At 55.1% G+C, this 14,214-nt stretch overlaps 1 protein-coding gene across 1 annotated transcript in view; it reads right to left on the bottom strand.

The window, feature by feature from the left end:
• LOC114070678 (protein scribble homolog) overlaps positions 1-10,906 on the bottom strand; it is a gene marked incomplete at its 5' end in the record, with an annotated part of 50,086 nt that extends 39,180 nt beyond the window's left edge. Inside the window, 7 exons of the mRNA XM_027908211.1 lie at positions 281-457; positions 1,639-1,749; positions 2,315-2,572; positions 7,463-7,543; positions 8,263-8,577; positions 10,221-10,298; positions 10,817-10,906. Coding sequence (XP_027764012.1) covers positions 281-457; positions 1,639-1,749; positions 2,315-2,572; positions 7,463-7,543; positions 8,263-8,577; positions 10,221-10,298; positions 10,817-10,906 — 1,110 coding nt within the window. The remainder of the gene's footprint in view (positions 1-280; positions 458-1,638; positions 1,750-2,314; positions 2,573-7,462; positions 7,544-8,262; positions 8,578-10,220; positions 10,299-10,816) is intronic.
• Between the last annotated feature and the right edge of the window lie 3,308 nt (positions 10,907-14,214).

The following is a 14,214-nucleotide window of genomic DNA, read 5'->3' as shown; positions in this document are numbered from 1 at the left end:
TGTTCTCTTTGGTGAGGCTCTGCCCTTTTCTGTTCCCTGCTCAGGTGTGGTCTTCATGGAATCTGGTCATTCTCTGATGACAGAGTCACCACGGGCAAGGCAAGAGAGCCTCACCACTCTCCCACTGGAAATACGCTTACAAGAGACTGGATCCTTCCAAAGAAGGAAATTCCAAACAGAAGTCTGGTGGTGTCCTAGTCCCAGACCTCCAGCCAGGTAAGAAACTGCCTCCAGAAGTGACCTTGCGTGATTGCCCCCAGTCCTCTCACTCAGAACCCACCTGCATACCAGGCGGAGGCGGGTCCCTCCGGACCACCATGGTGAGTTCCTGGGCGTTGGAGAGCAGAGCGTTCACCGCTTCCTGGTGGGTGGCATGGCGCAGGTCGATGCCGTTCACCTCCAGGATCCTGTCCCCGACACGGAGCCCGCTGCGGGATGCCAGGCCCCGGGGAATGACCTGCGGAGAACCATCAGTATAACTGGAGAAGGGAATTCCATCTCTCCTTGGAGATATGACTGTGTCCCTGGGCATCCTCCCAGCCTGTTTTGACTCCTCCCCCTGCAGCCCAAGTTCCCCAAGAGGTGATATACCTGTGAACACTGGCAAAGAATGAAGCGGGATTTGCTTTGAACGGCCATTTCTGTATGTTTTTCTCATATTCCCAATTTTATCTAAACCAAAGCTGTTCCAGCTTTGCCATTTTTTTGTCCGTGATTGTAATCAAGACTGACAGCACCAGTACAACTCCAGCCCTCACCCAGTGCTCTCTACAGGGGATCCTGAGAGCTACAGAGGGACTAACCATGGCACCAAACCTCTGCTTCTGGTAAAACAAAGGAGTCAGCAAGGAAAGGCTGACATCTGTGAGTATGTGGGCAAGCAGGGATGGTGGGAAAAGGTTAGTTTGGCTTTGGGAAGAGCAAATCCTGCTCCACTGACCTGCTGAAGTACTGCTAGGGGAACAATGGACACATGAAGGAAGGGATCTGGCAGGCATCACTTCCAGAATTCCTAACAGCCCTTGACAAGGTCTGAATCCTGACTCCCAGCCATGGGTGTCAGAGGAGACAGATTCAGCATCTCCATCGGACAAGAGATGTTGGAAAGCAGAAAGGGCTGGGCAGGGATGTCCTCTCCAGCATCCCTAATCTAAGGAGCACGGATGTGCAGGACTGTGAGGGAATGGGCTGCAGCCAGTGACTGGCCTGTGTGCTGTCCCTAAATGGCATTAGCTGATGTCACTGCTGGAACAGGAACGTGGGGTCGAAGGGCATTGGCCTGAGTGCAGCAGAGCAGTTCTGGGTCTCCCTGCACTCATCCCACCAGTGATGACTGGCTTTCTGCAGGGCCAGCATTTTCTCATGACTCGCTAAAGCCAAAAGGAGCTCAGCAATTTCAGAAGCTAACTGGGATCCCTCCGAAGGGTTCGGCACAGATTACACAGGTTTGAGGCTTTTATGTGCCCTTAGATGGTTCCAGCAGCAGCAGCAGCACATCCAGTACAACCCTTCACACATCCCCCTCCCATCCCTTTATTTCATAAATCCATCCTATACTTCTGGGCTCGCATCAAAACCTTTCACCTTAACCCCAATAATCCAACAGCTCAGGGGTGGGCGCCTCTCCTCAAACTCTACCTTGGAGATGAAGACCCCTGGCTCATGAATCCCAAAGGGATGGCTGGAATGGTCACTGCCTCCGACGATGCTGAGGCCCAGGGGACCACCCGCTTTCACCAGGTGGATTTCCTTGAGGGAACAAGAAAAGGAGTCAAAGGGAATGAGGGATATCACATAAGGACCACAAACACTAAAACCATGGAATTAGGGGTGTTTTGATGGGTGAACACACACAAGACAAGAGGGTTTCCCCTTGCGGGAGAAGAGCTGGAAGGGGCTCCAAGAGAGCCGGAAAGGGACTTTGGACAAGGACCTGGAGTGACAGGACAAGGGGGAATGGCTTCACACGGACAGAGGGTAGAGTTAGATGGGATACTGGGGAGAGATTCTTCCCTGTGAGGGTGGGGAGGCCCTGGCACAGGTTGCCCAGAGAAGCTGTGGCTGCCCCATCCCTGTGGAAGTGTTCAAGGCCAGGTTGGATGGGGCTTGGAGCAACCTGGTCTAGTGGAAGGTGTCCCTGCCCATGGCAGGGGGTGGAAATGGATGGGCTTTTAGGTCCCTTGCACCCCAAGCTTTTCTGCGATGACTCTGCCGCGCCCCGAGAACCCGGCGCGCCAACTCCCACCCCAACACCACGTCTGCAAATGAAACCCACCCAGGATTGCACCATCCCATATCCCCAGGCCGGGCTCACCTCGATGGGGTACTGATCCTCCAGGCCTTTGGGGAGGTGGTTCCTCTGCGGCGCGGGCGTCTCCTCGGGTGGGCTGCCCCCAGGGCCGGGGAGCGGCGGGGGGGAGTGCATGCGCACGCGGGGCGCGCCAGGCGAGTCTCCCTCGCCGGGCTGCTCCGAGCCCTCTCTCTCTACCAGCAGCACGATGGTGGGGGAGGCCGCGGTAAGCAGCGCTACGGCCTGATCATGCCTGGCTTCTGTCATGTCTACCCCATTGATCTAGAACAACCCGCAAACTCGGTGTCAGTCCATTGCCCCGGCACTCCCCGGCATTTCCAGCGCTCAGCCAAGCCCCTGAGGGACCCCATTCTGCTGGAACACGGCCCCAGCTCAAACACCTGTGCTCCATCCTGTAACTCATCCCGCTCCCTCCTACCTGGCGAAGGGACACGGGGGCCTGCTCATTCCTGCCTGATCCCAACCCCCTTCCTAGACAGCTTTCCTGCCCCTTTCCCACCTTCCCTGTGCAGCTGGTGCCCTGCAGCACTGATGCTCCAGGGGACCCCACAGGCCACATGGGATGCTCCACCTCCCACACCCCAACCAACCCAGCTGGGCCTGGCCTATGCTCACCCAGGAGAACACCCCAGCACTCCCAGCATTCCAGCTTCCCACTGGGACAAGAGGCTGTAGTAAAGGAATGGGGCCAAACATCTCAACGTGGGAGAAGCCAAAAGAGCAATTTTCAGCCACGATGCCACAACAAATCGATGTGCTGCAGCACATGCTGCATTGTCACCGGGCCACCTGACCTTATCAGCCACCCAAAGCCCAGACATAGGCACTGAAAGGTAGATTTGTCACTGGTCACCCGGCCACTGGTGGCCACCTGCGCTGGGCAAGGTCATGGCAGCCCGGGGGAGACGACAGCTCTAAGGCATTAAAAGTGACCCCAGGTACAGAGAGACCAGGAAGCACAGAGAGCCTTTCCTACAAAATTAAAACAGCTTCCCTTGAAACTCAAAGGACCAGAGGGATGCAACTGTTCTCCACAAATGTATGAGAGGCAGAAAACCAAGAGCCAAGCTGGAAGAACAATGCCAAAAGGACAAAACTTGCCAGGAGAAAGTTGAAGCTGGAAATTAAAAGGTCATTAGGTTCTGTAAAAGCTTTGCAAAATGAACGAGGACGTGAAAACAGCAGCTGCCAAGATGGGGTTTGACTAGCTCATGAAATAACATGACTGCAACAGCCACAGCAATTGGGCTTTGTAGCCCAATTCCTCACAGCCTGATTCCCAAATATCGTTACTCCCCAGCTCCTTTCCAGAGAGCAGTTCCTGCACTGAGCTGACACACACAGTCTGACAGGGTTTTGTCCAGAACCCCAAGACACCCCCAGCACTCACCCGACCGGCCCTGTCCCGCCCACAGTCACAGGTGCTGCTCCCACCGCGACAGGGAAGGAGAACCACAAGCAATCCTGTTCTGTGCTGGAAAATCTGAGCCCCACAGTGTCAACCCTGCTGAGGGGACTGTCCCCATGGGACACCTCTGGCACCAACCACAAGGATGTGAAGGCAGCAGCTGGCACATGCCCGCAGGAAGAGGAAGGATGAAAAGGACCTGGGTAGTGGCTGCTGAGCACAGGTGACAAGGCAGCAAGCAGGAAAGGCAACAGATTAACCACAAAGGTGCACAGACCTTAATGGAATGCAAGTAGCACAGACGGGGCTTGAACACTCCTGAATGGATCATCAAAGGAATCACCCACGTTAGAGAAGTGCAGTCAAACTTGGCAACCCATCCACAGAGGCAGTGGAGATTATGAGGGGTTATCTCAGCACAGCTCTAGTGGAAAGGGCCAGCTGGCTGCAGGAAGCTTTAAGGTGGGTTGTGGGAATGTGCAGCACTTATTATGGAATGTTTACCAAAAGGGAAAGGGGACTGGCCCAGGATGAATGAGGAGGAACTAGCACAGGGAAATGCTGAGGGTGGAGAACAAGAGGCTGCTGGTCAGTGCCACTGTGGCCAAGCCCTGGGCCTGATCACCACATCTGCTCTGCCTTCTCCCCCATTCTGTATGAACTGTGCCAGTTCACGCTGTTCTGGGTACATGCGTGAGAGCTACTGGTAAAATTCAAGCTGGACTAGCCAGCAAGCAGGAATCCAAAAGGCAGGGAGAGCCAAGAGCTGGTCCAGAAGCTGGATGAAAAGCTCAGGGTCTGGCCAAAGAGCCTCAAAGACCTCAATGCTTGGGCCACAGGCTGGAGACCTACAGACACGAGCATTTCCCTGAGAGAGGCAGGGAATGTGTGCCCATTCCACCAGCAAACCCAATGAGCTGGTAGGCAGGACCTGGGGGAAGCTGGCTGTTGTTCCTGCCCCGTGAGGACTCCTTGTGCTCAGGTGTGCACCTGTAAAGGTACTGCCCCCACCTCTTGCTTGTGCGAATCTGGAGCCAGCCAGGTCTGCAGTGTGTTCCACCTTTGGAATCTGCACTTATCCCTGCTGATGGCTGGACCTGGGAGCAGGGAAAGTGGCAGCCATGTGTCCAGAGGAGTGGGAAGGGAGGATCCCTTGGGTCCTCAGACAGTTAACAAAAGTGACATGCAGGAGAGACTCTGGGTTCTACTACCAGATCAAGGCCCAACAAAATCACTGAACTGGAACAAGATGATCTTTAAGATCCCTTCCAACCCAAGCCTTGCTCTGACTCTGTGACTCTACAACAATACTCCACAGACAGACCTGCTCCAGCATCACCCACTCTTGATTTCCCACATCCCCTCTGCTATTTTCCTGTCCCTGATACGATGAGGGGGTCGGACCAGAAGGGTTCAGAGGTACCTCCCCAGCGCAGGGATCAGGGCACGGGACTCCCAGGGTCAGAGGTGTATCAGGTGTAACAGCCCTCGATGCACTTCACCCAGTAATTCTCCATTACCTGGCGATGCTGGAGCCCTCCCAGCCTTTAGGCAGCTCATTTTCCATGGCCTTTATCTAGCTAGAAAGCAAGGTCAGCAATGCAGCGCAGCTCTCTGACTGCCCAAGAGGAAGGGATAGGAAATTATATTATCCTGGCGAAACTCTCAGGGATCAAACTGCCTCATTAGGACTCCACGTGTCACCTACCACTGTCCTAAATCTCCCCAGAATCAGTTTTCTTTAGCCTACTCCCAGTCCCTTCAAAAAAAAAAAGGATGTCTTTAGTGACTGCTCCCAATCCTGCACCTTCCCTGCTAGATTCCCATCCCACAACTCCAACTCTCTGACACTGCCCCCAGCAGCTCCCTGCCCCATGACTTCCCCCACCAAAAGGACTCCCAAGAGATATGGGAATACAGGGAAGCTGGGGAGTGAGTGTCACTCTCTGGGGAATTTTGGGAGGTGTTAACTCGGAGAGGAGACCTAGGCTGGGCTCTTCAGTCCATGTGCTCAAAGCTCCCTTAGGAAAGTCAAAGGAGCGATTCTGGTCCTTCCCTTGTGGAAAGGTCCAGGAGGGTTTAGAGCACAGGGGAAGAGCACGAAGCTGTGCTGTATTTGTTTCCCTAAGAAAACAAGATCCTTGGCAAAGTTAGAGCTGAGGCACGCCCAGGAGACCACGGCTTTGGAAATAGGCCCTGCCCGTGGGACCCATGTGCCCAGTACCTAGCGGGTACTGGGGTCCTCCCCTTCCCCATGCAGGTACAGGGAACACATGCAGCCTGCACCCACATCCCAGGAATCACCACAGCCTGGAGCTCTTCCAACAAAAATGGGCAACCACTGCTTCAAAAGGGTGTGGAAAGCAGGCTGCTCGGAAGTTATGGGAATAGTCCAGTGGGTGTTCTCCTGGAAAGCAGTAACCTGCTCCTGCATTCATCAGGGCTGAGCACAGGACCTGAGCTGCAGCTCGTGCTCAGCACCAAACCTGTATGGCCACAATCACCTGTCACAGGTACCGAGGGGACCCCACTGGGGGTGTTGGGACTAATGACAGCAAGGCCTCAGCCACATCAAAATCCAGCACAGGCCCCCGAGCCCTGTAAGCCTTCAGCCCACACGACCCGCCTGGAATTCACTGCAAGCTATTACTAGGGAATTAGATCTGCTTTTCCTACAAAGCTGCCCATGGGTATAAATAGAGCTGCTGAAGGGGGGTGGAGACAGGTTTGACTTTTTGACTCTAAGATCTTCCCTCTTCTTGCCACAGACAGAGCAAACCAACCCCAAATGCTGGGCCTCAGTCCTGCCTCTGTACCAGGGAGCACTAAAACATGAGCAAACCCAAAATAATTTGGTCTATGTGGCACCAGTCAGGGTCAGGGCTTGATTTTAGAAGGAGTGGGGAGCACTAGCAAGAAGGGAGTGATGCTGTACCAACTGAAGTCTCCTGCCAAAAAACTACTGTAGGACCTGGGCCTGAGCTCCACTGAAATGTCCCCGAGCAAATACAACACAGCCCCAGCCCAGGGATAGAGCAGACAGAAGCCAGCACTGACGAGGCTGTATCAGTGTTTACTCACGCCAGCGCTGTGGTAACACGTGCTCTTACCACAGCAGCTGGGCCAGAAACCCACCACCAGCACCAGGATGCAGGAGCTTTCCCTCGCAGGCAGCACGTGAGCACGGGGAGAGGGTCGGGAGGCTCAGAAGAGGCTCCCTGGAGGAGGGGAGCAAGGGACAGTAGGCAGAGACATGAGGTTAGAGCAGTGAGACCCGCACAGACAGGACAGGAAACGGGCCAGAGTTCCGAGTGAAGCAGGGGAGCACCGAGCTACCCCTGCCCTGCTCCACAGCACCTTTGGGCAGCCCCCTCTGCTCCAGCTCACGCTGACCCCACTGTGTCCGAAAGGGCTCCGTCCCTTCCACTCGCCAAGGCAGAGCCCCCTCGGGCTATCCCCAAGCTCTGGAGGGACATCAGGCTGGGGCAGTGCTGCCATGTCACCTCTCTCCAGGTCATCCCTGGGGGAAGCACTCACACACAGGCTTTAGGGAAAGAGGAGGTGTAACTGCACCCACCAACTGTCACAGACCGGGTAAAACCACCCACATTAAATGGTCCCACAAAAGACTCAGGAGCTTAAAAAAAGGCCCCCCAAAATCCAGCTTCAGTGCCAGAGAAAGCAGCCCCTGCATGAGAGAGGGCATGGAGCCAAGTCAGCCCCTTCCCTGCACACCCACTCACCGAGATGACCCGGTCTCCGACGTGCAGGATTCCGTCCCGGTGGGCTGCACCACCCTCTGCGATCCGGGAGATGAAGATCCCCTGGAGCAGTCAGGAGGGTCAGAGCAGCCTGGGCTTCCCTTCACCTGGGCCTGGCTCTCCAGACCCGTTCCTGGGTGCCAGGCAGGTCCCAGCCCTCTCCCCTCCACTCCCAGACCCTTCCCCTGCCCTGGCGCTTCCTGTTTGTTCCCCACTCCACACAAACCCTCTGCTCCCAGAGCCACTGTCAGCAAAGCCCTCCCGTGGCCCAGAGCCTGGAATACGTGCCAAGAGGGCAGCAGCAGGATTAGATGTCACTGTCAGAGATCGGGAGCCCCAGCCCCCCTCCTTCTATAAAAAAAGAGCGAGAGGGACTTTGGACAAGGGCCTGGAGTGACAGGACAAGGGGGAATGGCTTCACACACACAGAGGGCAGGGTTAGATGGGATGTTGGGAAGATATTCCTCCATATGAGGATGGTGAGGTCCTGGCATAGGTTGGCCAGAGAAGCTGTCGCTGCCCCATCCCTGGAAGTGTCCAAGGCCAAGTTGGACAGGGCTTGGAGCAAGCTGGGATAGTGGAAGGTGTCCCTGCCCATGGCAGGGAGGTGGAACAAGGTGAGCTTTTAGGTCCTTTCCCACCCAATCCACTCTGGGATTCCATGATTCCCTGACTTGAGAGCATATCCCGGCTCTCAGAGTGCAACTGGCCCACTAGCCCAGGGCCAGTGCTGCACACCCAGAGGTGAGGAAGACCCAGGATCCCAGGGGATCAGGACTGACCGTGTCCCCAGCCCGGTAGGGAGTGGAGCCCTTGCCGCCGGCGATGCTGAAGCCGAGGCCCTTCTCGTTCCGCATGAGGCAGGTGGAATATCTCTCGGTGGCAGGCGCTCCCTCGGGGCGCTCGGGGAAGCGCAGCCCCCCGCGCCGCTCCCGGGGGCTGTAGTCGTCCTCGGGGCGGAGTGGAGTGACTGTGATGGCGTTCTCAGGCTCCACCATCCGCTCCCGCAGCACCGTCATGGAGACGGAGCTTCCCGACCCCCGCAGCGCTTCCACGGCCACGTGATGCTCGGCGCAGTGCAGGGACACGCCGTTCACCTGGGCACAGAGCAGGGACAGCCCTCACCTCACACACAGCTCCAGCCTCAGCCGCTGCTGCCGCCGCAGGGAAGCAGCTCAGCAGCTCAGAGTTGGGCTGGCAGCCTGTTCGTTCCCACAGGTGTGCCCACACCTCCAAGGAGTCTCCCTACGCTCCCTCAGCACCTGCTGCCTGTCCAAGGCCAGCCCAGTAAAGGCCCTTTCAGAGAAATGCTCCCTCCACAGGGAGCTCCAACTTCCCTACACCTGTACCAACTCTGCAGGCAACAAGCTCCCAGACAAACACACCCACCCAGAACCATCTCCACCAACAAAACTCAGCACCACTCGGGCTGACACAACTTCTTGTTCACCTTCCCCGTAGCCTGCTCACACCTCAAAACATGTACAGCTGTCAGTGTGACAGTCCCTTGATGTGGGAAAGGCCATGGAGCAGATCTGGAGCGTGGCACACACAGGAGAACCACAGGATCAGGCCCAGCTAGCCTGGGGTTGTGACAGGTAGGCTCTACCTGATCAACCTGATCTCCTTCTACGACCAGGTGACCCACTCGGTGGGCGAGGGAAAGGCTGTGGGTGGGTGTGTCTGCCTGGACTTTGGCAAAGCTTTTGACGCCATGTCCCATAACATTCTCCTGAGAAACTGGCTGCTCATGAGCCAGCGTGTGTGCCCAGGTGGGCAAGAAGACCAGTGGCATCTGGCCTGTATCAGCCACAGCATGGCCACAGGCCCAGGACAGTTCTTGTCCTCCTGTGCTGGCACTGCCAAGGCACCTCCAATCCTGGGGTCAGTTTTGGGCCCCTCACGAAAAGAAGGACATTGAGGGGCTGGAGTGAATCCAGGAAAGAGAACAGAGCAGGGGAAGGGACTGGAGCACCAGGAGCAGCTGAGGGACCTGGGGGGGCTCAACCTGGAGAAAAGGAGGCTTGGGGGGACCTTAGAGCCCCTTCCAGTATTTAATGGGGCTCTAAGAGAGGTGGAGGGGATCTTTGGACATGGGTCCAGAGTGACAGATCATAGGGAAGGGCTTCCCACTGACAGAGAGCAGGGTTAGGTGGGATATTAGGAAGGAATTCTTCCCCGTAGGGATGGTGAGGCACTGGAACAGGTTACCCAGAGAAGCTGCCTGTGGCTGCCCCATCCCTGGAAGTGTTCAAGGCCAGGTTGGACAAGGCTTGGAGCAACCTGGTCTAGCGGAAGGTTTCCCTACCCATGGCAGGGGGAGGAACTGGGTGGGTTTTAAAGTCCCTTCCCACCCAAACCATTCCATGACTCCACGATTCTACGAAGACGGGCATATGGCTCCCTGGGTAAGAAGTTATTCCACAGAGTCTACTTTTGCACCTTCCAGGTGTGCAAAGCTCAGCCCACTGGAGATGTGTTTCTTCCCACCTGCATCACACAACACTCCAGAGCTGGGGGAGAGTGAATGCAGGAGCCGTCCCGTCCTTACAAAGCAGTAAAAAATTTACGGTAACATTAATTAAACAACTATGAGCCAGAGGAATTCAGTTTTGCTCTCTCACAGCTCCTGATGCTTAATTTGGCCTAAAATCTGTGTGATGCACATCTTCTCCCTCCACTCCACTCCACTCCAAGTCATCTAGAAGCATTTGCTTTGTCACAGGAGCCAGGCCCTTACCTCCAGGAGCTTGTCCCCGACACGGACCCCTGCGCGAGCTGCAGGACCCTCTTCAGACACACGGGAAATAAAGATGCCCTGGAAACAAAATCACCTGTTAGAGGTCGAGCCCATTCTTCAACCCTCTGGAGTGCAGAGACCTCTCCACCCCCTCAGCTCCGGGGAGAGGGTCGGTCCCTGCTGACCAGTCCTGGGATGTGGGGACATGGCAGCCACATCACCCTGTTCAGGAGCTGGGAAGAGGAGACAGAAACTCACTGCGGGGCTACCCCCAGGTGACACAGGACAACAGGGAATGACACGTTAACCCTTTTCAAGCAGGACCAGAACATGACACAGCTGATGCCGCTACGTGTGGAACAAACCCACACTCTTTGCCCTGTGAGTCCTGTGCCCCAGGACACAGGTGGGAAGGAACCTGCTGCTCCCACGGCCGCTCCAGGTCAGACCAGCCAGTCCCACCAGCTTCCTGCAGGGCTGCTCCCACCTGGCCCCAAAAACCCCCACAGCCAACACATACGGACACCCAACCTCCAGCTACAGAGAACCAGTCCCCAGAAGCAGGTGCCTCACCAATGACACAGCTCAGGTCTTACCTCATCGTCCCCCTTATAGGGGGTGGAGCCCTTGCCCCCCGCGATGCTGATGCCCAGCCCCCCCGTCTGCCGCACGATGGTCAGTGTCAGCTGGAAGCAGAAGGGACAGTGGTTACGGGTCAGTGCAGAGCGGGGAGCGGCCAAAACATCTCCAAGAGCAAGGGACGACTTTTAAAACAATAAATAATAACCCCAAGTGATCTGCTTGCGCATTGGGCCGGCCACGGAACCCGTGGGTGAGCCATGGCACCCGCGTCTCGGAGGCACCACTGCCACAACAAATGAAACACACTTCCTGTGGCTGAGACCTGACCAAACAGGCAGTCTGCCCACAGTGGACACATCGGAAGGAGATTCCACCACAAAGCAAACGGGGCAGCCTTGGGCTGGGGCTGGATTACAGAACCAGCTGGTTCACATCACAGCCTGGCTCTACCACAGGGCTCCCTTTAGGTGTAATTCCATCTGCCACTGGGGGATTCCAGGTCACCCTGGTGTAGCGTGCAGTGACAAGGAGGGCACTTCATCAGAGTACTCTGAATTGGATACTTGGCTTTGCTGTACTGATGGAAATCAACACATGACTCCAAAAAAAACCCCATCTGCTCTGTCCAGTGGGCTCCTTCCTCTGCTCTCCTCTGCCCCGGCTGCTCAGGATCGCAGCTGAGCAATCCAGAAGTCTCTTCTCCTTCCTACCTCCCACCTCTACATACCCAGTTATGTTCATTGCCAATAGTTGGTCAAACTCGACCTGAAGCTGCTTCTATTCAGGACACCAGCACGAACCATTCACATTGCCACAGTCACGAGAAGGAAGACAGGGAGCATGTGGTAGGATATAGGAAGAGGAACAGGACAGATGGGACTCTCTCAGGGGTCAAGGGCCAAGGAGCTGGTGAGGTAAGGGACAGAAAACATGCACAGACTCCTGGTGAGAACCAAATTTGCTGTTCTCTCCAGATTCCCCTCCAGATGTCACCTCTCTGGAAACAAGGTCCAGGACAGAGAGCGGCTGCTGCAAAGGAGTTGAGTGTCAGTGTCAGCTCATGTGGCCACAGCGTGGGCAGCAAAGGGAGCAGGAGACTTGCCTTCCTTAACCCTTCTCTTATGAAACCCCCTTCACTCCTACAGTGATAGAAGCAACAGCCTGTGGAGCTTCACATTCTGCTATGTTTAAACCAAAAACCAAACCAAAAACCCACTGCAGGAAGTACGAAGCAATCTGAGGTGCCCTGCCAGTCGCTTTGGCACCCAGTCGACAGCAGAGCAGAATGCTCTGGGATCTTCCCATGGAAATCCCTGGTTCCAGACCCACCGTCAGTCCATCAGAGACTGAGTAAATAAAAGTGCTGGAAGACAAGGATTAACAAGGTGAGACATAAATGGGGTACTGATGAGACAGCACTGTGTGTGTCACAGCCCAACTCAAACCAGCTCCAGACCAGACAAACACTTCTTATGTGACCAAGCCTTTTAGGAACTAATGACAAAATCCACATTTCTCCTTCCAGACTCACTGGATTCTAGAAATGCTCTAAAGACTCACATCTCTGTTGTTCAAGGAGCATTCAGAAAACGTCCTCGGGTACACGGTGGGATTTTGGGATTGTCCTGTGCAGGGCCAGGAGCTGGACTTGATGATCCTGGTGATAAGGAGATTCTGTGATTCTGTATTTAACACAAAAACTTCTAAAGACGATGGACAACCAGGTCTCCAGGCAAGAATTACAGAATAGTCTAATAGCAGGATCCTGGTATTTCCCAGGAAGACAACTGATGGTTCTGCTTAGTGCCTGAATCCATGGGACAGGATGACAACTTCTTGACAGGTGTATGCCTTTGACTCAGGCTTAGGACTGTGGCTTCCAGTGCATCTTATCACCTGCCGTTTCGTCCCTCACCTGTCACTGCAGGGCTTTACAAGCGTGGGTATAACCCTCGAGCCTGCGCAGTGGATTTTTTTAGGTGAGGCTCAGCTTGCGCAGAACTGGTCCCACCCTTTACTCCTGAGGTTCATCTGCCAGGGCCTGGCAAGCTTGGACGGTGACAGCGAGGTCCTCAGGACGTAGGTTTAATTAGAGTATCCTTCTCTTGGATGGATGGCCTTACAGGGCTAAGCGAGCTCCATCTGCCCGGGTTTGGAATTAGAGTTGTCCTTCTCCTAGGATGACCACCAGAAGGCTGGTGAGCTCATCCTGCCCGTGGACACATTTTATCTGACCCTTCAGTTTTGACCTGTCTGGCATGGGAGACCCTACCGGAGATAAAATGTGTCCATCAGTGTATACTGAAAAGCAAAATACCAAGCAGGAACCAGACTAGTTAAAGACACGGAGACAACAGCAGCAAAGGGGCTTCAATTGGATGTAAATATATTTAGGCTGGAAAGAAGATTTCAAACTCCCCAAGCAAACCAGTTTTACCATAAAGCCAGTGTGGTGAGGAACTGACTGGTGGATATTTGTTTGAAGTCTATGCAAAGAGTAACTGATGTGAATATGAACCTGAGCAGGAAGGTCTGGATCCAGCAGCCTACAATGGCCCTTCACTTTACAGACCAGTCTGCTTCCTGCACTCAACCCAGAAGTTATTCTCCAAAGCTCCTCTGTCCTAAGGCTGCTCCAGACCTGCCTGTACTGCCACGATATTGGACTGACCCTGGAGCCACAACACAGAGTTACCCTGCAACAGGGGCAGCTCAGCTCCCTCCCTGCCATCCCTGCGCATTTTCCTGTTTGTGTATTTTTCCCCCAAAGCCAGGGATTCACCCACAGCCCATCTCAGATGTAATAACTGATCCATGCTGCTCCCCACCAAATCTTGCTGCTCTTCCCTCTGCAGAAAGGACAAACCTTCACGGAGTGGGCAGCGAACCCTGAATTCCTTGTTCCCCCAGACAGACAAGGTCCAGCCCTCCATGGAAAAGCGCAGCTGCAAGAGGACAGAAGTGGGCCAAATCGCAAAAGCTGCCACATCAGCCTCGTGCTGCCATCCCTCCCCCTGAGCCCCCACTGGGAACCCATTCACCAGCAATGGTACCAAACACGACCCAGGAAGCAATTCCCCTGCCTGTGGCTCTGCCTGTGTCTCTCCAGGGACACACCAAGCAAGGACTGGGGCCGCCTCAACCCAGTTTGCATACGGTTTTTAGTGAAGCTCTCTTTTAACATGGAATCATGTAACGGTTTGTGTGGGAAGGGGCCAAAAACCAAACCACCTAGTCCCACTCTCTGCCATGGGCAGGGATGCCTTACACCAGACCAGGTTGCTCCAAGCCTCGCCCAACCTGCCCTCAAATGCTTCCAGAGACAGGGCAGCTACAGCTTCTCTATTAACAGATTCACCTGATCCTGCAAGATTGCCCACCTTTCAGGGAATAACCGTATACGCCGCTCTGG

The sequence above is a fragment of the Empidonax traillii genome, unplaced genomic scaffold (genome assembly GCF_003031625.1).
Source record: "Empidonax traillii isolate 1590-97213 ecotype Southwest subspecies unplaced genomic scaffold, ASM303162v1 scaffold1657:size115891, whole genome shotgun sequence".
NCBI classification, from domain to species: Eukaryota; Metazoa; Chordata; class Aves; order Passeriformes; family Tyrannidae; genus Empidonax; species Empidonax traillii.
The sequence above is the reverse complement of the archived record's forward strand: the minus strand, read 5'-3'. Positions and strand labels throughout refer to the sequence as shown.